Source organism: Botrytis cinerea, chromosome 13 (genome assembly GCF_000143535.2).
Source record: "Botrytis cinerea B05.10 chromosome 13, complete sequence".
Taxonomy (NCBI): Eukaryota; Fungi; Ascomycota; class Leotiomycetes; order Helotiales; family Sclerotiniaceae; genus Botrytis; species Botrytis cinerea.
In genome coordinates this window covers 1261859-1284580 of record NC_037322.1, presented here as the reverse complement: position 1 = coordinate 1284580, position 22722 = coordinate 1261859, and the positions used below count along the sequence as shown (strand labels likewise).

The 22722-nt window shown below is 44.1% G+C and overlaps 6 protein-coding genes across 6 annotated transcripts; 3 read left to right on the top strand and 3 right to left on the bottom strand.

Moving 5' to 3' along the window:
* Positions 1-128: 128 nt before the first annotated feature.
* Positions 129-1453, bottom strand: BCIN_13g03690 (hypothetical protein). The gene has a single exon (XM_001556289.2). It carries the CDS (start codon positions 1143-1145, stop codon positions 522-524), a length of 624 nt encoding a protein of 207 aa, XP_001556339.1. The 5' UTR covers positions 1146-1453; the 3' UTR covers positions 129-521.
* Positions 1454-2694: 1241 nt separating this feature from the next.
* Bcprd11 lies at positions 2695-4718 on the top strand. The gene is made up of 2 exons (XM_001556287.2): positions 2695-3132; positions 3200-4718. The coding sequence occupies exons 1-2, from the start codon at positions 2991-2993 to the stop codon at positions 4669-4671; spliced, it is 1614 nt and encodes a 537-aa protein (XP_001556337.1). The 5' UTR covers positions 2695-2990; the 3' UTR covers positions 4672-4718.
* Positions 4719-4883: 165 nt separating this feature from the next.
* On the bottom strand, positions 4884-6271 carry BCIN_13g03670 (hypothetical protein). Its single transcript, XM_024696801.1, has 2 exons — positions 5574-6271; positions 4884-5448 (listed from the first exon to the last, which is right to left on the bottom strand). Exons 1-2 carry the CDS (start codon positions 6101-6103, stop codon positions 4980-4982), a joined length of 999 nt encoding a protein of 332 aa, XP_024552614.1. The 5' UTR covers positions 6104-6271; the 3' UTR covers positions 4884-4979.
* A 427-nt stretch (positions 6272-6698) lies between these two features.
* BCIN_13g03660 (hypothetical protein) lies at positions 6699-8270 on the bottom strand. Its single transcript, XM_001556285.2, has 2 exons — positions 7898-8270; positions 6699-7842 (listed from the first exon to the last, which is right to left on the bottom strand). Exons 1-2 carry the CDS (start codon positions 8036-8038, stop codon positions 7021-7023), a joined length of 963 nt encoding a protein of 320 aa, XP_001556335.1. The 5' UTR covers positions 8039-8270; the 3' UTR covers positions 6699-7020.
* Positions 8271-13446: 5176 nt separating this feature from the next.
* BCIN_13g03650 (hypothetical protein) lies at positions 13447-14899 on the top strand. Its single transcript, XM_001556282.2, has 5 exons — positions 13447-14170; positions 14276-14323; positions 14429-14461; positions 14518-14601; positions 14758-14899. The coding sequence occupies exons 1-5, from the start codon at positions 13664-13666 to the stop codon at positions 14800-14802; spliced, it is 717 nt and encodes a 238-aa protein (XP_001556332.1). The 5' UTR covers positions 13447-13663; the 3' UTR covers positions 14803-14899.
* Positions 14900-18606: 3707 nt separating this feature from the next.
* BCIN_13g03640 (hypothetical protein) lies at positions 18607-21118 on the top strand. Its single transcript, XM_001556280.2, has 3 exons — positions 18607-19264; positions 19323-19760; positions 19810-21118. The coding sequence occupies exons 1-3, from the start codon at positions 19159-19161 to the stop codon at positions 20598-20600; spliced, it is 1335 nt and encodes a 444-aa protein (XP_001556330.1). The 5' UTR covers positions 18607-19158; the 3' UTR covers positions 20601-21118.
* Positions 21119-22722: the final 1604 nt, after the last annotated feature.

Here is a 22722-nt window from a genome sequence, read left to right as displayed (position 1 = left end):
ACAAATGAATATTCGCATAATACCTCATCGTACTTCTTCACAACAATTCTCTCTCCCAAAGTCGTGTTTGTGTTATGCATGCTTGTAGGGAATAGTCATCACGGGGTCCAAATCCAGCGGCAGAGAATTGTATAGGAAATAGTTCTTTCTCTCAAGAACCGGATAAAGTGATTAATTAAAAAAGAAAATAAATCTACGCATTCCAAAATATTCGGTCTTGGAGTCATCCCCAGACCTGATAATAATAATAATAAAAGTTATCCGTTCCATGCATGTATCGTAATTCCGTATCAATCCCTTATTTCATGAAACCGTCGTTCCGTATGCCCTCGTAACCGTGGGTCCAGATGAGATGATAGCTAGAAGTACCCGAATTCTGCTTTATACACCAAACAAACTGTCCATATTCCTCCGATTCCCTAGACCTTCCCTAAATATCCGTCCCTTTCCTTCCTGAATAATTCGATACCACCAAGAGTATCTCCCAAAACCGACCCAAAAGAAGTGTAAAAGTAAAATCATCAGACTGGAACCTCCTCAATCTCATACTGTTCGTCAAACCGCCTATTGGCGTCCCTTCTAGCTCTTCTTTCTCGTCGTCGTTGGTCGTCTTCATCGTGAGTTTCTCGTCTTGTTCTTTCATGTGAATCATGTGCATATCTCATTCCTCTCGTTTCTCTCCTATCTTCTTCTTCTCTAACCCTCTCTCTTCGATGTCGATAAGCCCGTTCATCATCATCATCATCACCATCATCATCCTCCACATCCCTGCGTCTCCTATCCTCCTCAACCCCCCTCCTTTCCCTCTCCACCCTCTCGCCACGCCCCGCTCTCTCCCTCCTGCCCTCCTCCTCCTTAGCCACCTCGCCCTTCCCATCAAAAAAGCCCCCACTCTCAAGCATATGTTCCATGCCCACCACCGTCGCCGCCGCAGCCATACGACTTTTCCACGGCCCACCCTCCGTCAACAGCGTCGCCCCAATCGCCAGTCCCATCATACCCAACGTCGCCGCCAGGTTTTTCGTCGTCACTTTCTTTTTCTCGTGCCGAGTCTCATGACGAGTATCTCGTCGAGTATCTCGTCGGGAATGGGAATGAGGATGTGATCTCTCGTTTCGAGAGCTGTGGGATTGATGTCGTGACATCTTGATTTTGATTTCGATCCTGACCTGGGTCTTGGTCTTGGTCTTGGTCTTGACGCTGTAACCTTCTATCTCTGTAGAATTTATCGCGTGCCCCGCGTTGAAAAGCGCAATGAAATCCCAACGAAAAAAAAAAATCAACCAACGCAACTCTCAAAAAACAAGCAAGAACAGCAAGCAAAAAGAAAGTCCAAAGTCAACTCGTCTCACAAAATCTGTCGTTATAAACAAAATCACAAAATCGCCAGCAGCACAGCACAGCAAAGTAAGTAAGTATATGAATCACAAACGCGGCTGAGCCGCCGCAAACCGTTGCCTGAAGATCGTGTGGGTCAATATTTTGTGGCGAGGGCAAACCGACGCGAACCTATGAAATTTTCCTTCTCCCTCACTACTCCCGATACAAATCTCTTGTCTTATAATTGTTTCTGATTGTCGGGCTGAAAAGACTCGGTGAGCGGAAATGTGAATGGATGGAAATGATATTTATGGGGATGTGGTGATATCATGTGGAGGCTGAAAATCAGATTTTTTTGCGATAAGGGGTTGTGACTTGTGGGTTTGGGTACGAAGATTGGCGGATTTTATGGGGAGCGTAATGGTGAGGGGTTATGAAGGATTTGATTTCATGAGGGCTGCTGAGTGGGCGAGGGAGGGTTGAAGTAGGGAATTGTGTTTCTTGCTGTTCTATCGAGTATCTTGGTATTTTACCTGGATCTCTACCGACCTACCGAGCGGTGCAGCTTATTCGATACAGTAATAAGACAGAGATAGCTATGTGATCTGATTCCATGTGCGTGTGATATATTACCATCTTATGATCACGCGATCAGAGCATTCCGACTCTTCTTTCGAAACTTGTTTTGCAGAGAGGGGTTGGAACTTTCCTAGTATCCTCTTGTAGAGGATCTTGAGAGGGGTCTAGAGTAATCTCTTGAGGAATTTCTATGCATCTACCAAGACTATCAGGTCTTTGGGATAGATAGCAGTCTTTATACTTTTACTCCACTCGATCTCATCTCATCTCATCTCAGGCTAACTCTTCTCCATAGCACAGAACCTGATGATCTCCCTCCCCCTTTCCATCGCGAGCTAGCCAGCTAGCCACTGTTTTTTATCTACTACATCCGCTACGCATCCACCTCACGAGCCGTATCCAATATATAATTTATATTCCCTTCAGCCCTTCAACCACACTCTAGTCCCCCCAATCAAACCCTTTCATGCGGACATTAATCCTCTATCCATTATTCAAACAACGGGTATCTCCACAATCACGAACAACCTTAATTAACTATCTGCCGACACCAATCCCAAGCGAAGCCCTCGAACAAATCATCTATTCTGCATTTCCATTACGGAGACTTTCCAACGTTCTAGCGTTAAAACAACAAGCTCTAAAACGTCCAATATTCCCCATGCGCACTCCACCCATCGTGAAAATGGAGTCTTTTGTGCTTCTTGGCAGTGGCAGCATTCTTCCGTATACACCTTCTACATGCGTTTCCCATCCATACATCGTATTCTATCCATTCTTATTGATTGTATTCCTGAACCCGTCCACTTTATTAGACAACCCTACTTTGAAGAAGATTAAAGCTATGGATTTCAATGTATTTTAGGAAACCCGAGGGCATTCGGATCAAGAAAAGGGTCCATCCCTGGCAATAGTTGATTCAACACACCTGCAGTTGTGTTGCTGTTGGAGACTTGGCCGTCCATTCCTCTTTCACTGATATATAATTGTGTTCCCATTCTACTGAGTATTGGATATTTCAGTCTATAACTACACTCGTTTTTGTCGTCTGATCTTCTGTTACAGATATTCTTCTTTAATCAATTTTTAGAATGAAGGGGTCATCTTTAATCAGTTTGGGCTTGCTACCCGTGCTGTCAGTTAATGCGGCTTATACTTGGCCCTCAGAGTATGATCAACTAGAAGACATTCTATATCTTCAGCAAGGTTTCATACGTTTTGGCCTCAGAGATGGTAAGTTATCGGAGAGGATGTTTCAAACCGGTATTGAGAATAACTTGTTCACTAATTATCGTATCAGGTGTTACGCCGTGCTCTTTCTCATCGGATGGAGGTGGTCGTCAGGCGGCTGCGGAATGGATAAGAACTGCTTATCATGATATGGCTACCCATGATGTCGATACTGGTCTTGGAGGACTTGATGGTTCTATAGCCTTTGAGCTTGGGCGAGCGGAGAACCCTGGTGATGCTTTCAATTCTACCTTTGCATTTACAGAAAACCTCCGCTCAATCAGAGCTTCGTCTTCCGATCTTCTTGCAATGTCCGTTGTCGTTGCCACAATGGCTTGCGGCGGTCCAATAATTCCATTTAGAGGTGGACGAATCGATGCCATGAAAGCTGGTGTTTCTGGCGTGCCCGAGCCTGATCAAGATTTGGCGACACACACTGCAATCTTCGCAAAGCAAGGATTCAACACTGCTGAGATGATAACCATGGTAGCATGCGGCCACACTCTCGGAGGTGTTCATGGTGTCGATTTTCCCCAGATTACCGGCAACGGTGACGCAGAAAACTTCCCAAAATTCGACAGCACCTACACCGCATTCGATAACACTGTTGTAACAGAGTATTTGGGGAACAATTCAACCGACCCGCTTGTGATCAGTAAAAATGATACCTTCAATTCCGATAAACGCATTTTTGGCGCCGACAACAACAAAACGATGACTTCTTTAGCAGACCCAACCAATTTCCAGAAACAATGCTCTGACATCTTCGCTCGAATGATCGATACTGTCCCTGCAGACGTCACACTTTCTGAAGTCATCACACCTATCGAAGTAAAGCCATCGCAAATTGCTCTTACCCTAGCTGGAAATAACACTCTATCCTTCGGAGGATACATCCGCCTTCGCACCACCAACCGCAACGCCGATGATGTGACCGTATCCCTTCAATACCGTGATCGTAATAACAATACTTCGAACACCACAATTCCCGTCAGCAGAGAGAATTACTTGTTGGGTCAAAGCTATGGCTTCGGTTCAGAGGTGTTCACTTGGTATGGATTCAATACTGTTCTTGATGCTAAAACCGGCATTTCGTCTTTCGATGTCATCTTACATACTGTCGGTGCAGCTGATGAAATCATCACCAATAACGGTGGGGGTTTCCCACTCACAGACGCAATTCTCTACCAACCAGCACAATCCTGTCAGCCACAGATATCTGTCAATGACGCAGGCCAGTGGAATATAACAGTCACTGCAGCTGTTCGTGCTGATCGTATCAACGAGCCTGTTGCCTTTGACTGGGTGTCTCAGCGTACCATACCAGGCGCGATGGTTAAAGCACTAGAAGTGCAACGTACAGCTATGGAGAAAGTGAGTGAGGAGATCGATGGATATTATCTTTTCAGCGGAACCAGGTCGCTCGATAACGTACAATGGTCTACTACTTTTGATGTGGTATTGGGAGAGGGAGATGACGTATCGAAAGTAGAGTTCCAGTCGACGTCGGCAATGGCCACGAGCTGCGAGGCATTTTCTTGAATTACGAGCGAGTCGAATTTAGTAATGAATAATAGCGAGAATATACATTAATGATAAAACGGTTTTAATCCAATGAGACACTGCTGTAGATTTGAAATCGCTGAATCGGGGCTGAGCTCCAAGATGTAGTCAGTGAATGTTGGACAGTAGATCGGACAAAACAATACCAGCCAAGGAGGACATGCGTGCAGCATCCTGAGAATTACAGAAATGCAAGGATTCAGCCAGTGGAACATGTTCAATATTGTCCATCATAGTGGCATAGCACAACATCTCCTCGAACATTAACGACATTCCACAATATAACATCACCGCCTCTCAATCTTGCCTACCATCCCCACGGTTCCAAACCGATCTACAATCTTCATATTGCAGACTTTCTCCTTCTCTTCCTCCATCAGTACCCGATACTCCTCCCCCACATAAAAGGGACTCGTAGCTCTATATGTGACCTTTTTTGGTAACAGTACCGTAAGCTTATCGTTCACTGTGCCTCTCTCGCTCTTTCCTATAACATGCCTCCAGAAATCAACCATGTGTATCAAATTCAACGGACCATGTACGACGCAATCTCGATGTCCCTCGACTTTCCGACACCAGTCCCGATCATAATGTATTTTGTGCGCATTGAAAGTTAAAGCGGAAAAGCGGAAGAGGGATACTGGTGTATGGGTAATGGCGTGCTCGTATTGGGCGGAGGGAGCTGAAGCGAAGGAAGGAAGTGGCGGAAGAGGAGGGGGATTATTCAAATCAATTGCTTGTCTGAATAACCAATTTCTAGTTGTGCTTTGACTTAGCATATGTTACCAGCTTCCCAAGTTTTGAGATCACTTCTCCAATTCCAATTGAATGGCAACTTCAATGTTCCAACAAAATCATATGGCGAGATAAATCCCACTTACCTTCGATCCACAAGCGCAAGTCCCTTGGAATTTCTGAATGTCTTTTCAACCCCCACAACTATCATCTCGTCCCCGGCTTTCGTCTTCTTCACTTCCGCACTCTTCAGTGTCGTTGTTTCCTCTGCCTTCTCCCCCGTCACCAGTTCATTTCCATCCACCCATTCCAATTCCCCGCCAGCCCACATCCTCCTTGTAAAAGAGCCTGGCGGATTGAATATCGTATCTGATCCATCAAGCCCCAGTTTATCCTCGGCATCTGGTGGTGTGAAGTATACTAAATGGTGACAGGGAGGAATTGGAAGGGAGTCAGGGCTAGACTCTACCGCAAAGGCGGAGGAGGGATCAGACCCGCTGTGAGAAGCAAGCGTGGCGCTCAATCGCTGGAGTTGATTTACATCGAGGTATTGTGAGCGAACCAAGGGGCCATTTGTTGCATGTTCTTTAAGCAGCATAGAGGCCAGTGCAGATGGGTTTGCATCTGTCGCATGCTTGGTAGCCCGAAGGCCATACTTGACGAGTGAGGGTATCATTCTGAGTTAAGGTTGGGTGAGATGCGGTTAATTGTTAGGGTTGAGACCCCTAGCTATAGACGATAGTTAAGCTCTTGTATACCCCGCCTCATTTACGTTAGCAGGACCTTAATTTATAGTTTATCTCCAAGCTCTAGCATCTCCACTAAATAAGACTTCGGACAATCCACATGGGCCTGGCTCTTCGGGGAAGAAAAAAGCGGCCGAAAATGAGTACTGTGCACACTACTAAATACTCCATTTCGGCCTGTTGTTTCTTCGCCGAAGAGCCTGGGCAACCGAGGCAACTTTCAATGGACCTCAACTTCAACCCCCACCACAACCACAAACTCTTTTTTTATTCCTGGTTAAACAATGGATATGATTGTATGAACAAGGTCTAATCATCGATGACAACTGCATTTTAAATGGATATCCCAAACGTTTCATCTGATCTCCAATTATGCACACTGTGGACACAAATTGTTTTAGACGCAATCCCATGGTCGCCGAACGACACATATGAAACCATAAGGATGTTTTATGTCGAAAAGTACGGAGTATGCAGATAAACAAATAAGCAACAGTGAAACAACGCAGGCAGGTAGAAGGCAGATGGATTTGAAATTCAAAAGTATTTTCAGGTTTCGCGTTATTGCGATCAAAGCTTGCTACTGCGCTATACAAAATACCCTACTGGAAAGGGTTGATAGATGGATTTGAACGAATGCCCCATAACTCCCCTTCCTTGCGCCGAGAAGAATAGATCATCGTGTAGATACCCTCTGTTCCCCAAACCATATCCAACGTAGAGCTCGAAATCCTGTCTCCTGACCATCATCCAATTCATGTCATGCCAATAAAATTACCATTTCCTGCGCACCACCCGACGAGTGAAATCGTGAATAGATATAAATGTTGAAGAAAGAAAAAGTTATCTAACACATCTCCCTACTCTCCTCCAATCTTTTGATCATCTCTCTTTCCTTAGGACTACGGGGACTGGCATCAATACCGAGAAGTGCCGAGATACTGGTAGCGTTGTTCTTGGCTTCTTGGCTTGGTGAAGGTAATCTTTGAGGGGCTTGGCTGTTGTAGTGATGGTAGCTTGCTCGGTTGAGATTTGGCATTTCTGGAGAGACACATGGGGTTGGTGGTCCGTTGGAAGCGACACCTTGCTTCCAGGTTTCCTCGAGCAAAAGGGAAGAAACACCTCCGCCATACTCAGATGCGATGACATTCCAGAAAGAGTTACGATGAGCTTCGTATACACGACGAAGACGCTCTTTGTCAACGCTGGCAACAGTGACTGGGGTGGAAGTCATGATGCAATCGAGGCGGAGAGCAGCTTGATCCAAGGGAGAATCGGTAATCGCATGTCGAGAAGGGGTTGGCTTTGGGAGAATAGCAATGGGGTGACCGAGAGTTCGAGAAGGGCTGTTGGAAGCTGAGCGGGATAGAAGTGAAGATGCAGATGGGAGTTGAACGTGTTGAGGTGACTGTGGTGAGTAATTGTAGACGGGTGATATGGCTCGGAGGTGGGTAACATCGTCAATTGGAGATGGCATTCGGAGAGGTAAAGTCGAAGACTCTGAATTGGAGCTACCGGAAGAAGTCACAGAATTGGTACGCTTGCGGCGGTTGCTTCCATGAGATAATTGATGATAGTGAAGACGGCAAGCCAATTCCGTCTTTTTCAAATGAGAAGCGATATGCTTATAAGGCATCTTCTGAAGACGAGTTTGAAGAAGATAAACTTCCTAAAAGAAATGGATTAGTAATTGTCCTTTTTGAAAATTTCTGTTTTATTCATACCTCATCCTCACTCCAAGCTCTGCCGCCACCAGTAGAAGCACTTTTGCGGTTCTTCTGGATGCCATATTCATGTCGTTGGGCTACGTCGACTGGAACGTATGTGGATGATGCCACTTGGGTGTTCATTTGGTTTGAAGACATGATGATAGTCGTTGATTGGTGATAAGTTGAAAGTATATTGTGTAAAAGATGGTTGAACCGGCAATCGAAGAATCGAAAATGTTGTTAAAAGTTGGTATAGAATATAATCTTTGTCAAAAAGTCGAAATAGGGTCAATAAACAAGATAGAACTACAATAAAGAATGTAAGGCAGCCAAACCAGTTGGTGAAGAAAGGAAAGTAAATATTAGCTGCGAAATAGGTAGTCACGTCAAGTGTAAGGAAAGAAAAGGGAAAATTAAAGAGCAGAAGGCTGGATGTTATATGAAGAACCAACTTGGCCGTCTGGTATATCGACAAGACCAAGTTCAGTAGCCTCTAAGGTTCAAACCCATCTTGCAGGGACCGACGAGTAGTCGATGGAATCACAGTTTCTGATTGTGCATGGGTAGAGTTGCATATCTCTATGGGTTTTCATCCCGTTTCTGCATCAAAATAGTGTTTCTTAGGTACTGGGGTAAATGATGTAAATCTCTGTTTGACGTTTGAAGCGGGGTCTCAAGTACGATAGCCTTGATGACATTCAAAACTTGCGCCGGCACTTCATAGGAGAACTCTCTCTGATGGCCATCGGAAATTGAAATTTCCGCAAACGCAAACTTCTGGATGGTTGAATTTGCACATACGGCCCATGCGACTTCGCAACATGGCGTTCTCTCATGGCAACATCAGCATGGCAATGTAATTATTGCAATTGGAGATTTCTGCAATGTTACAAGACCTGGAGGGGTCGAGGGGGAAGCGAGTTTCGAACAGTTTCGAACCGGGATTATGGTGACCCTCATTGACCCTCGAGCCACCGATTCCAAGAACTTTAAAATTCTCATCTCACTCATCCTTCCTAGCAAAAAGCTTCGGGTGCATGAATAATCGTGGAGATGGGACGTAAATAAGACCTAAGTTGGAACAATCGCCGCGCGCCTCTTTGATCATGCTTGGTGTGCCAGTGGTTGGACCATTTAGAACCGTTTGGAGTGGCTCATTAGTACAACACCATTTGCCCTACACATCAAGGAGGGGAGCAACCAAGAACTACTAGCAATGAATGACAGGTCGAGAATAGGAACAATTAATATCAAAATAGAATAGCGTTATCAAATTGGTCATCGCACCGCACAGGCACAGCACTATCTATCCTTAGCTGAGGTACTAAGAAACGTTGTGTTGACGCAAAGCAATGGTACTCGCAGGAAATACTGCAAACGTGCTCTCCAATATTCTCTCTAATCTGCATTGAGCGAACAAATACTAATAAGCCAGGAGGTTGGTCGACGCCGAACACAAGTGGACAGTCAGTTCGATTAGAGTCTGAAATTAATGAAATACCTTTGCATAAGATGTTTCGAGGTATTTTGAGATGTGATAATGAAGCTATTGAGAACTTTTCATGTCAGATACTTGAACGACTGATTCGAAATTTTTCATCGTTCGTCTCAAACCATGTAAAATGGTTGATTCTGCAAATTGAAGCATTGCGAGTCTTGGAAAAGAGATTGGCCAGTGTCCGGAAGGGTGAGCGTCCGATCTTCTTGGTGAGGTGACATTCGCCATCCCACCAAAGAGGAGTATGCTGACGGCCCGTACTGAGTCCTGATTGCCTATTACATACCTGCCCACCTATGAGATAGGTCCAGGCAAGTCTAGGTAGGTAGGAGGTAATTGATCACCAAGACATCAAGGGTTCTAATTCTGACAGCCACAACAGCCCTACAAGGAAAGTAAGTAACGGAGAGTAAGTAACGGAAAGTCTAATCATGGATGTTTTTAGTGCACTTGGGTTAATATGCTTAAGTTTCAATGGGCACTCTCGTATCTGATTCTGGTCATCAGGGGGGGAGGGGGGGCGGAAGATTTAGACTTAAAAGGTATGATGAAAATTTCAAAACTTGGAAACTGGACTAATTGGGATTTGGTTTTCAGATGAAGGGGGAAAAGTCGTTAATCAAACCTTGTCACCTGAGCACCCACCTATTTTGGAGTAGACACTCGAGTTGAGCACCCTCGAGGCACCCTACCTTGAATTGAATATTGGTACCTTTAAAGTTGCTTTTAACCTTGTTTTATCATCAACGGATAATTCGACGCTTCTTCTATTACTAGTCTATATAATAACGTACCTGGGTGCTACGTAATATTTAGCTTATCCCTCAACCACCTAGCTAGCTTTTCAATCAACTTGGTCCACATCCATAGGATTGCCATCACATTCTTCCATCATCACCTAACTTTCCCCTATCATGGGTAATATTCCATTTAGCCCATATACGACGATGTACATGCCTCTACATGCATGCGAGATACGATACTCAGAACGGATAATGGATCGCCTAACTATACATTAACGCTTGTCACTCTAAATTGTTCGACTTGGCAAAGCAGCCACTCTGAAATCATATTTGAGCAAGTATTGGATGAATATGGTGGCGTGGCCTCAAACAAAGTCGATCGAGTTCTGTCACTCGTTATGTCTCGAGGTCATCGCATGAAAAGATTTTCATAACGGTGAAGGAATAGGTATAATAACAGGTACACGAACCTACTTTGGTAAGCAAGAACAGATCACCAGTAAGAATGTTTGAAAAGGCTCGGAGGATAAACAATTAGCTTATCTATGCGCCTGTTGCGCTGTTGTACTGCGATCACGACCTTCTCAGATGTAATGATTTGTTGGTTAAGGTTCATTTGAAGACATGTTGTGTTTTGATTTTCTAAATCCTATCATCATTTCTACTCCGCAAATCTCCACCATGGAACAAGTAGAAACTTGTTCTATCTTCCCTCCCTCTTTCGCCCCCAACTTTTCGGACTTCATCCATCCGGATCGAAGGATCACTTAAAAAGCATTGAAATGGACGGCATCACAGTGACAGCCAAAATCGTATATGTTGCAATGGGATATGTGCATGAGAACTCTGTGAGATGTGTCACGTGCTACACACGTGATTATGCAAACCTTTCTCCTCTTCTTCTCTCTCGGATTCCAATAGTGATGTTGATGGAAATCCAGACGATGGCCGGATGTGAGTGGCCGGCAGACCTTTCCTCCGAGTATTATTCCATAAGTTTACAACCATGGCCAGGTGCAGATACGCCAGGATTCACACGCCGTCACTATGGTTAGCCAAGATCATGCATGTATCCGGAGGTATTCATCAAATTGACAGTCTCACTACAGTTCATTGCTCACGAGGCATAGTTGCTTGACTGCCATAATATAGCCGTTAAGAAGGAAACAGTCACGAGTCCCCTTGTTTTATGGAGAAACAAACTAATGGCATTCATCATCTCAAACTTCGGAGGAACCTAAGGGGCTGTTACCTTGGAACATCAAACAAAACAAGCGTAAAAAGCCGTTTTAACGGGAAACCACCACCTCAAGGTTTTCCTCAATAAGTAACACCTGTCCGCTCTGGATCCCCTCACAGATCCCCTTGAAACAAACACATGAAGCTAAAATTGTTTGTTTGCTCTAGTCCGACGCTTTTTTTATCTCAAGAGCCCAAACCCAAAATCAGACTTCGCACATCTCTACGGACAATCCAAACGGCCGGGTCCACGATTCAGTTGTTGGGTATAAGAATCCCAACCACGCTTTTCCAATCACGGCCCGAGGATCCCGTCTATTATCCAATGCCCGGCACGGAAGTGTCCATCGAGTCCATGTACCGCTTTTCAATTCATTTTGCATTGAAAATTCGAATTATATGTCGGCGAATGCCTAGTGCGGGCTGCGGCGAAGCAACGCCAATTTCGAATCATCGGGAACGCCTTGCAGTTGATAGCAAACATTTCTACCATTCACAGCGAGCTCTTTGCGCCGTCTCCCTTGGCTCCACTCTTTGATTGCATTATCAAAGTAACCCTAAGGTCATTCCTTGTACTGTACCTACGGAGATATATGTAATTGAGGTCAAAGGATTGAAGATGCACAATGCTGTCAGATTAACCAAACATTGCCAACATGATGCCTCGTACACGCATGGACCTGCACATGGATTTTCAATTAATAAAGGGACGGAAACCAACCTAGAGGGGAACAGAATTAAATAGGGGAGGTTCCACGAATGGTGACGAGCCAATTCATATTGATCAAATAGTGACAACAACTCAAGCCAAGATCTTGATGAGAAGGGCGAAAGTGCGATAGCCTCGTCTAGAACTTGAATCCTCTATACACCGCTTGGATTTCAAGGTGTTGATACGAGAACAGTGATTACTGGGATATTTTCGCGGATCTGAGATATATTCCATCACGCATCTTCTAGCTGGAAAGCAATATTGATTAATACGTCGATTACAGGAATGCGTACAGAGACAACCATGGCACATTGGCAAGAGAGTGGATCAATCGATAATCTCCAAGATGATAATTTCATTTGTTGATATGCTTCTGGACTAGGTAGATTGCGAGATGTATGGGATATTGTGCTAAGTGTTGCATACCCCGCAGCTTTCGGTTCTGCTTTAAACGACAGGACAGCTCTTCGACCATTCAGATCTCGCCGTGACAAGCATCATTTATGAACCTCCAATCAAGAAATTCATATTCCCACCATTACATGCATCTTACTACTGCACATCGAGCTGAGTCAAAGCAGCCAGGCAAAAGCCGGCAGAAAATGTATCACGATGACTTACTTCTCTCCGGGGGCAAGGAAAATTATGAAATGCAATTAACTTTGCATCCTCTTCACCAACTACCCACGTTCATCCCCTGCCCAGTGTAACCAAAACGTCGGAGAAAGACGAAAGCATTTGGGGGCAGTTGGAGTTTCCTCATCTTTTATATCTAGGGATGGCTTCTACAGACCCTGGTATTTGGTGGTAACACAAAAGTTTGCAATAAACGCAGACGTGGATCTGACGATCTTTCCACTGGGAAAATACATGGATGATGACCACTCATGTATGCTCATTTTCTCACCCACCTCATCCACACCACTTGTCAGCCTGTTTTTTCTGCAATTCGAGCCAGTCATTCCCCTTGACTTTCCGTCCTCGCAAGCCGCGCTGGAAATGAGAAATCCAGAAGTATGCTTGGGCTAACGAATATATATTAATACATGGCCAATACTTAGATTTATGGAGGTGCATCTCAGGCTCTTGCAGTGTGTGCGATAGAGCTATGATTGGCACTTCAGCCGCTCAAAGTCACTGCAAGGACGGTTGGTATCGTGTATGTACCGTGGCCCGATCGTAGACAGGCATACTTATTATTGTTTCTTCCGGCTTCTATTCCTTGTCCACATGTCATGTCCTTGGAACATGTACCGAGGATACTTAATGTCTCGATGTGGCCGCCCCCCTCTAGTCATCAGATCACACCTATAACAACAAAACTCCCCATCATCAAACTTCACACAAAAACTTGCTTGTCACACAATATTTAGATGAATGGGCCATCGACTATATCATTAACATCTCCACTTCCCCAGACGCCTTACAGGTTGTCCTAGGATCCGAAGTGGTGCCAAGCGCTTCCAACGGTCTTCGGCAAGATATGCAAAGAAAGGGATGTCAGCCCTGTTGACTACAATCAAACGTTCCCAAGTTCGTGAGAACGTAAGTATCTTTGTATCTATACCCCAGCCTCACACGGTGATCTTATGAACCAATCCACACGCGAGCCTGTAGCTCCCTCCGACACCTCTCTCGCGCAACAACCACCCAAAAACTTCTCGAACCTTCCCGACCTCGAAGATTTCTCTGCATTCTTTACCTTTCCCGCGCACTCACCCCCGACCATCCATCCAATGTCTAAGCGTGTAGATAGACAAGAAATCGACCCTAACGCGAGCTTTCAACTCTCACATAATCATCCACCGACTACCGACACGTCTACTCTCAAATCTGAGGTTCCTTCGCCAGCAAGCTCGCGAAACAAGAGACGCGCCACGGGTCCCGCGACGGCGACGAACACATCGGTTTTCAATATGCAGGCGGGTTCATCTATTGCAGGACCTTCTTCGGCGGGTTTAGATGATCCCAATATGGCCTCGCCGGTGGCACCACCTGCTAAGAAGAGTCGTACCAATACTCCTTGGACACCTGCTGAAGAGCAGAGGTTGAAGAATATGAGGGATGCAGGTAATAGCTGGGCGGATATTGCAAAGGTGAGATAAGATGAAAGTCTGCTTTGGAGTGACCCAAACAGACTTTTCATGTCAAGTCACACAAAGCCTGGGGACGAAGCTAAGACGTGAAATTGGTGTTTTTAGACTTTCCCAGCAAGAACTGAAGGAAGTGTTAAGAAGCACTGGTACAAGGTAAATACATACTTTTCATTCTCATCATTTTCTCCCCAGATATCGGTCTCGCTAGTACGAAAGTAGTATGGGTGATTGTTATGACATTGACTAATAAAGTTTTAGGACATGCATTACGCGGAATTCGCGGAAGATGAGGTACGTTCTATCTTTGCAGCATATCATGCATATGGTACGTGCTGATGCTCAAATAGAGTCAGGCTTTGCTCGCGGCTATCAAGGATTACGAGGCGAATAAGTGGAAGGCTATTGGACAGAAAGTTGGAAAACCCGCCAAGGTAAGCTTTTATTTCTTCTTGTTGTTTGGTTTTTTGTATCTGGGAGATCTGGTCTTGGAAAATACTCGTCTTGTATATGTATTTGTTGAAGTATTGAGACTAGTATCAATACACTAAGCAATCCATGACTAACCAAACTCCTTACCTTCCATCTAGGCTTGCGAACAGTATGCCAAAGATAATTTTGGCGGGAAGATATAAAGGGGGCGCTGGATGGGATCGGGTGGGATGCTTTTGGCATACTTATTTTTTCTTTTTCTTCTTTTTCTTCTTCTTCTTCAAAATATTTCTTTCGGTACATTGCTTCGGGAGGAAGTACAGGATGTTGGCTTGGGTATTGGATTAGCTCGGCTCGGCTCTTGGTTTTATCATTCGGTTTGATATTTGAGGTTTGAGGAGAAAGATATCTTACCTATTTTATATGTACAAGCACAAGCATGCATGGAAGTTTTATTTTTCCATTAAATACATGCCGTTTTCATGCGATTCTCTCTTCTTGGTTCTTTGACTGCTGTGCTTGGATTGGGTTGGGATGGGATGGGATGGGATGGCTTGGTGGGTTTCTCGTGTGAATCGTGAATGAATGGGTGATGGATGGTGGATGGATTATGGATGGAAAAAAAAGCGCGTTTCTATATCACCATTCGGGCGTTTGAATGCGAGCTCATCCCATCTCATCTCATCTCATCTCCTATCCCCTTCCATCCCTCTCTTTCCTCTTCTTTCCCCTATTATCATTTCTCCTATCCTTTTCTTGAAGACTCGGGAAATAACCATGGATGATAACCACAAGAACAACGGAACACTCACAGAATATCCACGTAGTATATTATACGTGCATGCTTAGCGCGTAGTTGGATATGGCTGACTTGATGTCTTTCGTTTCTTGGGGTAGGGGTTGGTGTTTCTTTTGGCTGGAGAGAGTTTTTTCTGTGTGTTTGGTGTGTTTTTGGCGTTTTGCTTGCTTGCGTGCGTGCGTGTTTGTTTGTTTTTTTGTTTGTCGATCGATCGATCTATCGGGGTTGTCGGGGTTTCAACTTTGAAAGAATTGAGGAGGGGGGATTGGATAGGGTTGTGGTATAGAGTAGGTAGGTAGGTAGGTAGGTAGGTAGGTAGGTAGGTAGGTAGGTAGGTAGGTAGCGAATAGGGGGATGTGTGGATGCAATGGATGCAATGGATGGGATGTGAGGTATGAGGTAAGAATGGAATGGAATGAAGAGATGAAAGATTGAAGATTGGAAGATTGGAAGACTGGAAATTGTAATCATAGAGGGGCAGGATATGACTATGGGATGGGTACTCATTCGGAAGAGTAAAATTTGAAAAGGGGTTTTCGTGTATATTTATTTGTGTGTATCAAGGTTAGCTTGCAATGTAGGCTTGGGTTTACTGTCTTTTGGTGTGAGATGAGATGAGTTAGGTTTGAAGTGGAATGAAACTATTGTTTGGGAGATTTGATGCGGGTGTGTGTGTGTGTGTATGAATAGATGATACTCACTGGAACAGAAAGATATTGGACTTCTGAAATCTCTCTCTCTCTCCCTCTCTCTGAAAAGATGGGATGAATGAACTTGGTAGATTGTCGACGATTAATCATCGTGAGATGGTAAGATTGGAAAAGAGATAGTGCTACATACACACACCCACACACATATATGGTATAACATCATCTAGTCGAGGCGAGCCTAATCTCGTCTTACCTTGAGATTATCAGAGGATGTTCGTTTATGTGCTACGTAGGTTTGTGTGAGGATTTGGGAATTTGTTTGGTGGGATTGGATTGGATTGGATTAGGTTGGATGTGGATGTGGATGTGGATATATATATTTAAAGGTAAGGCTTAGCTGTCTCGTTGGCATGGGATGGGTTGGATTTGTGGGATATGTACAGATATGTGGAGGAATGTAGATATACATAGATATAAATATGTACGTGTGTATATATGTATGTAGTGGGCATGTATGTGTAAGTTCTGCATCTTTAAGGTTTTGATGGTATATTGCAGTATACTTTACTACACCTACTATACTACACAATGTATAGATACTTATCTACCCACATACTGATCCCGATGACGCAAACCAAGTATGTATGTATGTATGTATGTATATATGTATCATCCAGGAACATTCGCGGGTTCCTGACCTAGTCTCATTTCATCACATCGCATCTCAATTTATCACATCCCATCTTGCATCTCATGCTCATCTGACTACATAAAGTATGTAGTATAGTAAATAGAGTGAGCGTACAAGTCGGGACGATAAATTGCGTGTCGCGCCGTGCCGTGTTGTTAGTTCGTTGCGAATTAGCTAGCTTGGTGGGTAGTATGATGTGTAGATCAGATTGAGGGGCAGGGAATGACGGCTGTGTATCTGTGTCGTGGTGTGTTTGTGTATTGCTGTATTGATGTAGAGGTACGAATGGATTGTTGGGTGGATGTACACAGGTCATGATACTTTGATGGGATATTGTCGTTGTGTGTAAGGAAGTACCAAGTCGATGTCTTGGATTGAGAGCACTGTATTTCTCAGGGAAATCATCGTTTACTAAGTACACCTCACGTTATCAAAATACCACACATAAATTATCTGTAGTCACTTTGCTGTCCAACACGTGATGTGATACGACAAGAAGATCATTTCCCCAGCAGGATTGAAGATATATAAATACACAATGCTAGACGCGTGAACAATTCCAACGTGTCCACATATTTTCTTCTTCTTCCTTCGTGATCGATCTCGTGGGGAGGGATTTTCAGGGGTTTCAGACTACTAATAAGGTTAAGCGCTTCAAATGTAAGTCACCAAATCAAAAGAAAAGATTCTCCCCGGAATTTGAGTGGAGTAGACGGGGGGAAAAGTGTAATTGCGTAATGTATGTGAGTTATGTGTATAATATGCCAAATTGTGAATCATGAATCAGATTTAAAGCTAACAAGTAACTTTCTCCAAGGTTTCACGTTATGTGGTTCTGTCATTCTACCGTCAATCATTTCACAAATAGATCTCTGGATTCAAATACGAGAGGTGTCTACGACTGATTAGTGACCTTACTCATACAGCTATCAACCCATCAGCACACTATTTCCAAACCTCCTTCGTATTCCCTTCCTCGCCTTCATGGCCACAGAGTGATTCACACAGGACTCACCTTGTATTGGCTTGTCCTTCCACCCGATCCGCAACCACTACCAATAGGTAATCGCCCCGATTGTGCAAGTCTGTGTTTGCTTCTTCATTATTTGCCTCCCTCCTCCAGTGCATGCATGTCGAGTACGAGATTCTCCATATTTCGCCGTGTTTTGATTGGCACTGCCGTAAGTGGCATCATGTGAATACTCCACAGTGGTCATGCTAAATGATCCTACGAGCTGTAAGCCCACTCTTTCGCAAAATAGAAATCTCCTAGTGGTGACTAGTCGGGACGGTGCGGAGGATATGCCCATCGAGTTAGGGTGAATTGGGATTGTGGTCTAGAGGGATGGATGGATGGACTGTCTGCCCTTGGGGAGAATTGAGAACCTCGGGTGAAGGAAGGAAGCTCAGGGCGTTAAGTATATGAGGGATAATTGGTCGAAAGCGTCTTTGCAATTGAGAATTTCCGTGGCGGTTACGCTTGGTATAGATGGAGTGAGTTCTTGAGTGTTGAGTCGTACGTCTTGATGTTGGAGGCTTTCAATTCAAGTCTTGAATGAAGCGAAAACCTGATCAAAAACATCCAAAACTAATACCAAATCCGTTAATACATGTAAATCCAACCCGGCCGTCTTGTCCATCTCTAGCACTCTGCAGTCTGTCAAAATAACTCGAGCCACAATGTCGAGCACTAGTCGATTAAATAGCCAAAGGCTCCATGAGATTATATTGCATGGATGAAAATAACCCTAGACCCTCTTTTCCGGGTCTTGTCCTCCTTAAGCTTGTCTTCCCCATTCAAATACATATTTCTCCCTTTACTTCTCCCCTCTCCCACTTCTTTCTCCAACTTCATCCATTATTCTCAGACGTAGGTGAATCATCAAAAGCACGCACGACATCATTCGTTATTCGTCGTGGAATCTCATTGTTGCTCTATTGTCGTTTTTCTGGCCAATCACACTCGCTTGGGAATCCATTTTCTCATTACACCACATCTGCCAAGTAAGCAAGAGCAATTTAATAATCTTTCCATTTGGAGGAATTTCAAGGGAAGGAACTGTACGAAGGAGCAGTTGAACGCACATACAACGGTCGACCAACAGATTTCACATCAGGACAAGGAAAGAATTGGGCATTCTGGAATTTCGCGGGGGACTATCATTTTACTCCTCGATCTTCGATCAAGAAATTCAATCGCATCCAGCACATCCTTATTCACTCGATACGGAGATATTTTAACTACAATCGGCCGTTGTCCTTACACTCTTATCGTGGCCCTTTGATATTCATCTTCCCTGTCCATCGTACATTTCGTACTACCTCAAGACCCCTCGATATCGCCAATCGCTTCGATATCAGTTTGGGCGGTTCTCTTTTTTGACTTCTGCATATACATACACATACATATACATACAAAATGGTTGGAAAATCAACATTATTGTCCGTCCTGGCTTCAGCCTCAGTGGCGTTCGCTGCTTGCAGTCTCGACAGTCATTGTCCTGAAGAAACTCCATGTTGCTCTCGTGAGTTATCTGCTCTCAAAAGTATGATAAGTATAGAAGGTTGAACTAACAATCGCAGAATATGGAGAGTGTGGTACTGGCGCATATTGTCTAGGAGGTTGTGATCCTCGAATGTCATTCTCTCTCGAATCCTGCGTTCCCGAACCCGTCTGCGAGAGCGCTTCATATACCTTTACGAGCATGGATGGTATAACTTCAAACACAAAATACTTGGGTGATGCATCAAAGTCAAATTGGGTTTACAGTGGAAGTCCAGTCATCTACAATGACAACGTGTTGTTGACGATGTCGGCAAACTCGGTCGGAACGGTTATGGCATCTTCGACTTATATGTGGTATGGAAATGTGAAGGCAAAGTTTAAGACCAGTAGAGGTCAGGGTGTGATTACGGCTTTTATCCTTTTCTCGGACGTTAAGGATGAAATCGATTACGAATTTGTTGGTTCGGAATTGACCACTGCTCAGTCTAACTATTACTTCCAGGGTATTACAAATTGTGAGTAAATCTCTCGGGAGTGCACGAGAATATACTAATCTGTTAAAAGATGACAATGAGTTAAATATCACCCTTTCCGATACATATGCCAATTATCACGAGTACGAAATCGATTGGACTCCTGATGAGATTACTTGGCTTGTAGATGGACAGGTTGGACGTACAAAGAAGCGTGCAGATACTTGGAATGCAACCGCAAACCAATGGAATTTCCCACAAACTCCTGCTAGAGTCCAACTTTCTCTTTGGCCCGGTGGTCTCGCAAGTAACGGTGCTGGAACTATCGCTTGGGCAGGTGGTGAAATTGACTGGAATTCTGAGGATATTCAAAACAACGGGTACTACTATGCCGCTTTCGAATCAGTCGACATTTCATGTTACAACGCAAAGTCTGCCCCAGGAACCAATTCCGGAAAGTCATACTATTACAACAGTGTTTTGGGAACCAACAATACCGTCATTGACTCAAAAAATGCGACTATCCTCTCTTCCCTTTTGGCTACCGGAACAAATATGACCGCGGGAGAATCAGCAGCAGCTTCTGGTTCAACTGCCGCTTCCACTGCCGCAACAGTTCCTGGGCTTACGGGTTCCGGTGGTGGAGGAGTTGGAGATAACCATTCCGACGATGGCAGTAGCAGCAGTGATTCTAGCTCGGGATCAGCAACTTCATCATCCAGTGGTTCATCTTCAACTGGCAGCAGTGGATTTTCTCAAGGAGATGGCTCAACTTCTACCAGCAAAAGCAGTGCAGACAGCCTCGTCGCAAATCAAGAACGAGTTCTCAAAGGCAGTTTGTTTGCAGGTATTGTGGCGGTCGTGGCCATGATGGCTTTGTAAAATACTGTATTATCGCATACGGTGGGGTTTCTTTTTTTTTTTGGTATTTGCATTTTTTGAAAATTAGCTTGGTTAGCATTGGGTCGGGGATTTACTTACATTAAAACAGCTTAAACGTTCTTTCTACAGCTTTGTGTTTTTGTTATTTTCAAGAGTAGACATGGAAAGTGGAGTGATTGATATATCACTTAATGGCGTTTTTAGCTGTCCGTTCCTTTTTGAGAGGGTGGTTGGTAGGCTAGGGGGTTTTTAATAACAGTTTTTCTTCTTGTGAATAGCTTTTTTTTTTTTGGCTGGTGAGTGAGGTTGGGTGAAGGAGGGTTTGATAGATGATGACTCAAGATGAGATGAGACGAGACGGGGTAGGGGGATGTTGAAACGATACGAGATGTGATGAGATGAGATGATGGGTAATGGATAATAAATCCTCAGACTTGAATAACCTTTGCGTTAACTCGAAGTAGGTATTCATATCACTCATTCGAGCGATTATTATAAATGAATACATCAATATTTTAAGAGTTTGATTCATTCTTGAATTTTGAGTGTTGAAGTGATGTTGAATTTGTGATGAATTGAATTTGGAGAGGTTGACATATGTAAACATTTTTTGTAGGTGTGTGATGACATGCATGTCATGTAAATTTGATTTGAGGTCTGTACAGAAAGTAGAAATCTATTAATGGATAGATGGATGGGTAGTGGCTTTGGGGCGTGGGATGAGTGTTTCGGAAGTGAGTCTGGTCCGGCCTGGTCTGGTCTCTGGTCTCTAGATGAGTTGCTAGAGGTCAATTTTACTCGAGTAGGTAGTGCTGTACTGTATTGATTGCCTGGTAATATCTACCTTTCTGTCTGTTTATCTATCTATCTATCTATCTATCTGTTTGTTTGTTTGTTTGTTTGTTTGTTTGTGCCAGTTAACAGATGTGAGGTGATTTCGATCATTGTTTTTGATAGGGGTACGGAATACCCGGAAGAATCACCCAAGGAGGTAGTGGGGATCGAAAAGGAGTATTTACCACTTACACATATATGAGTTGTACTAAAAGTCTGGGCGTGGAGATTGGCGAATGCTTAGCTATTTCTTATATGCACTTGGGTGGGTATACGTATGGGTCGGTAGGATTTAGATCTTTTGCACTTTTGCACTTTTGCACGCCTCTATGTGATGGGTTGTTGTTTTGGCTGGATGGGTGTGGAGATTTGCTGTGGGAGGGAAGGGGAGGGCCAATGGAGAATTCAGGGATAAGAGGCGGATTTGTTTTTCCTGTGCTGTGCTGTGCTGTGCTTGATATATCGCATCGTAAGGGTATCGGACCTCTGGTTATTCTGCCTCCACGGCAGTGGCTCCCGGAGGGCCAGCGGAGCGTCATTACTTGGAATTGGAACGTCGTGGTGAGTGGCGCGGTTCAGTAATTGCTATCTGACAATAGCGAGACCGGGATTGGTCGTGAACCTTTCGTGTATCAGGCTTGATCTGACGATACTTGGGGAGTTTCAACCCTTGGGAGGTGTGTTAGGATGGATGTGGGGATCGCTGATACTTTTGCTCTCGACGGAGAAATGGAGGGGAAGTCTGAATGAATGAATGAATCTATGGATGGATCGATTTGAGTTTTGCTTGTTTGTCCGGCTGGAACTTGGAAGGTTTGTGGGAGTGGTAATCTTCGTTGTTAAAACGCTGGTTTGTTGTTGGTGATGTATATCTTTTCTTCTTTTTCTTTTTTTATCTTTTTCCGGTCCTGTTCTGTTCTGTCCTGTCCTGTCCTTTTCGAATGAATAGATGAATAGATGAATAGATAGATGGATTTGAGATTCATCGCATAACACTGATTATATTGTTTCTAATTATTCTTCTTGTCATTCCTTCTCTTCTATCTTTTATTTCTTTTTTTTTCGTCAGCGAAAGTCGGGTTACTTGAACTTTACCTATTTGGTCACGGAGTATCTGATTTGGATACGTACGATACCAATACTACCAAGGCACCTTTGATAGGGCTATATTATTACTCTTTGTATTGGCTGCTGTCATCTTTACGATCTTTTTCATTTTATTTTGACACCTGCGCCTCGTCTCGCCGTTCAAGTAAGCTTCTTCCAAGATCTCTTCCCACTTCTTGGC

Excerpts from the sequence above, each read along its gene's own strand:
- BCIN_13g03640 (XM_001556280.2), top strand. The coding sequence starts at position 19,159 with ATGGTTGGAAAATCAACATTATTGTCCGTCCTGGCTTCAGCCTCAGTG. Across the intron at positions 19,265-19,322 it reads AGAAACTCCATGTTGCTCTC|AATATGGAGAGTGTGGTACT; the intron begins GTGAGTTATCTG and ends TAACAATCGCAG. Across the intron at positions 19,761-19,809 it reads CTTCCAGGGTATTACAAATT|ATGACAATGAGTTAAATATC; the intron begins GTGAGTAAATCT and ends ATCTGTTAAAAG.
- Bcprd11 (XM_001556287.2), top strand. The coding sequence starts at position 2,991 with ATGAAGGGGTCATCTTTAATCAGTTTGGGCTTGCTACCCGTGCTGTCA. Across the intron at positions 3,133-3,199 it reads ACGTTTTGGCCTCAGAGATG|GTGTTACGCCGTGCTCTTTC; the intron begins GTAAGTTATCGG and ends TTATCGTATCAG.
- BCIN_13g03660 (XM_001556285.2), bottom strand. The coding sequence starts at position 8,038 with ATGTCTTCAAACCAAATGAACACCCAAGTGGCATCATCCACATACGTT. Across the intron at positions 7,843-7,897 it reads GAGCTTGGAGTGAGGATGAG|GAAGTTTATCTTCTTCAAAC; the intron begins GTATGAATAAAA and ends CATTTCTTTTAG.
- BCIN_13g03690 (XM_001556289.2), bottom strand. The coding sequence starts at position 1,145 with ATGTCACGACATCAATCCCACAGCTCTCGAAACGAGAGATCACATCCT.
- BCIN_13g03650 (XM_001556282.2), top strand. The coding sequence starts at position 13,664 with ATGAACCAATCCACACGCGAGCCTGTAGCTCCCTCCGACACCTCTCTC. Across the intron at positions 14,171-14,275 it reads GCTGGGCGGATATTGCAAAG|ACTTTCCCAGCAAGAACTGA; the intron begins GTGAGATAAGAT and ends TGGTGTTTTTAG. Across the intron at positions 14,462-14,517 it reads CGGAATTCGCGGAAGATGAG|AGTCAGGCTTTGCTCGCGGC; the intron begins GTACGTTCTATC and ends ATGCTCAAATAG.
- BCIN_13g03670 (XM_024696801.1), bottom strand. The coding sequence starts at position 6,103 with ATGATACCCTCACTCGTCAAGTATGGCCTTCGGGCTACCAAGCATGCG. Across the intron at positions 5,449-5,573 it reads CTTGCGCTTGTGGATCGAAG|AAATTGGTTATTCAGACAAG; the intron begins GTAAGTGGGATT and ends AAGCACAACTAG.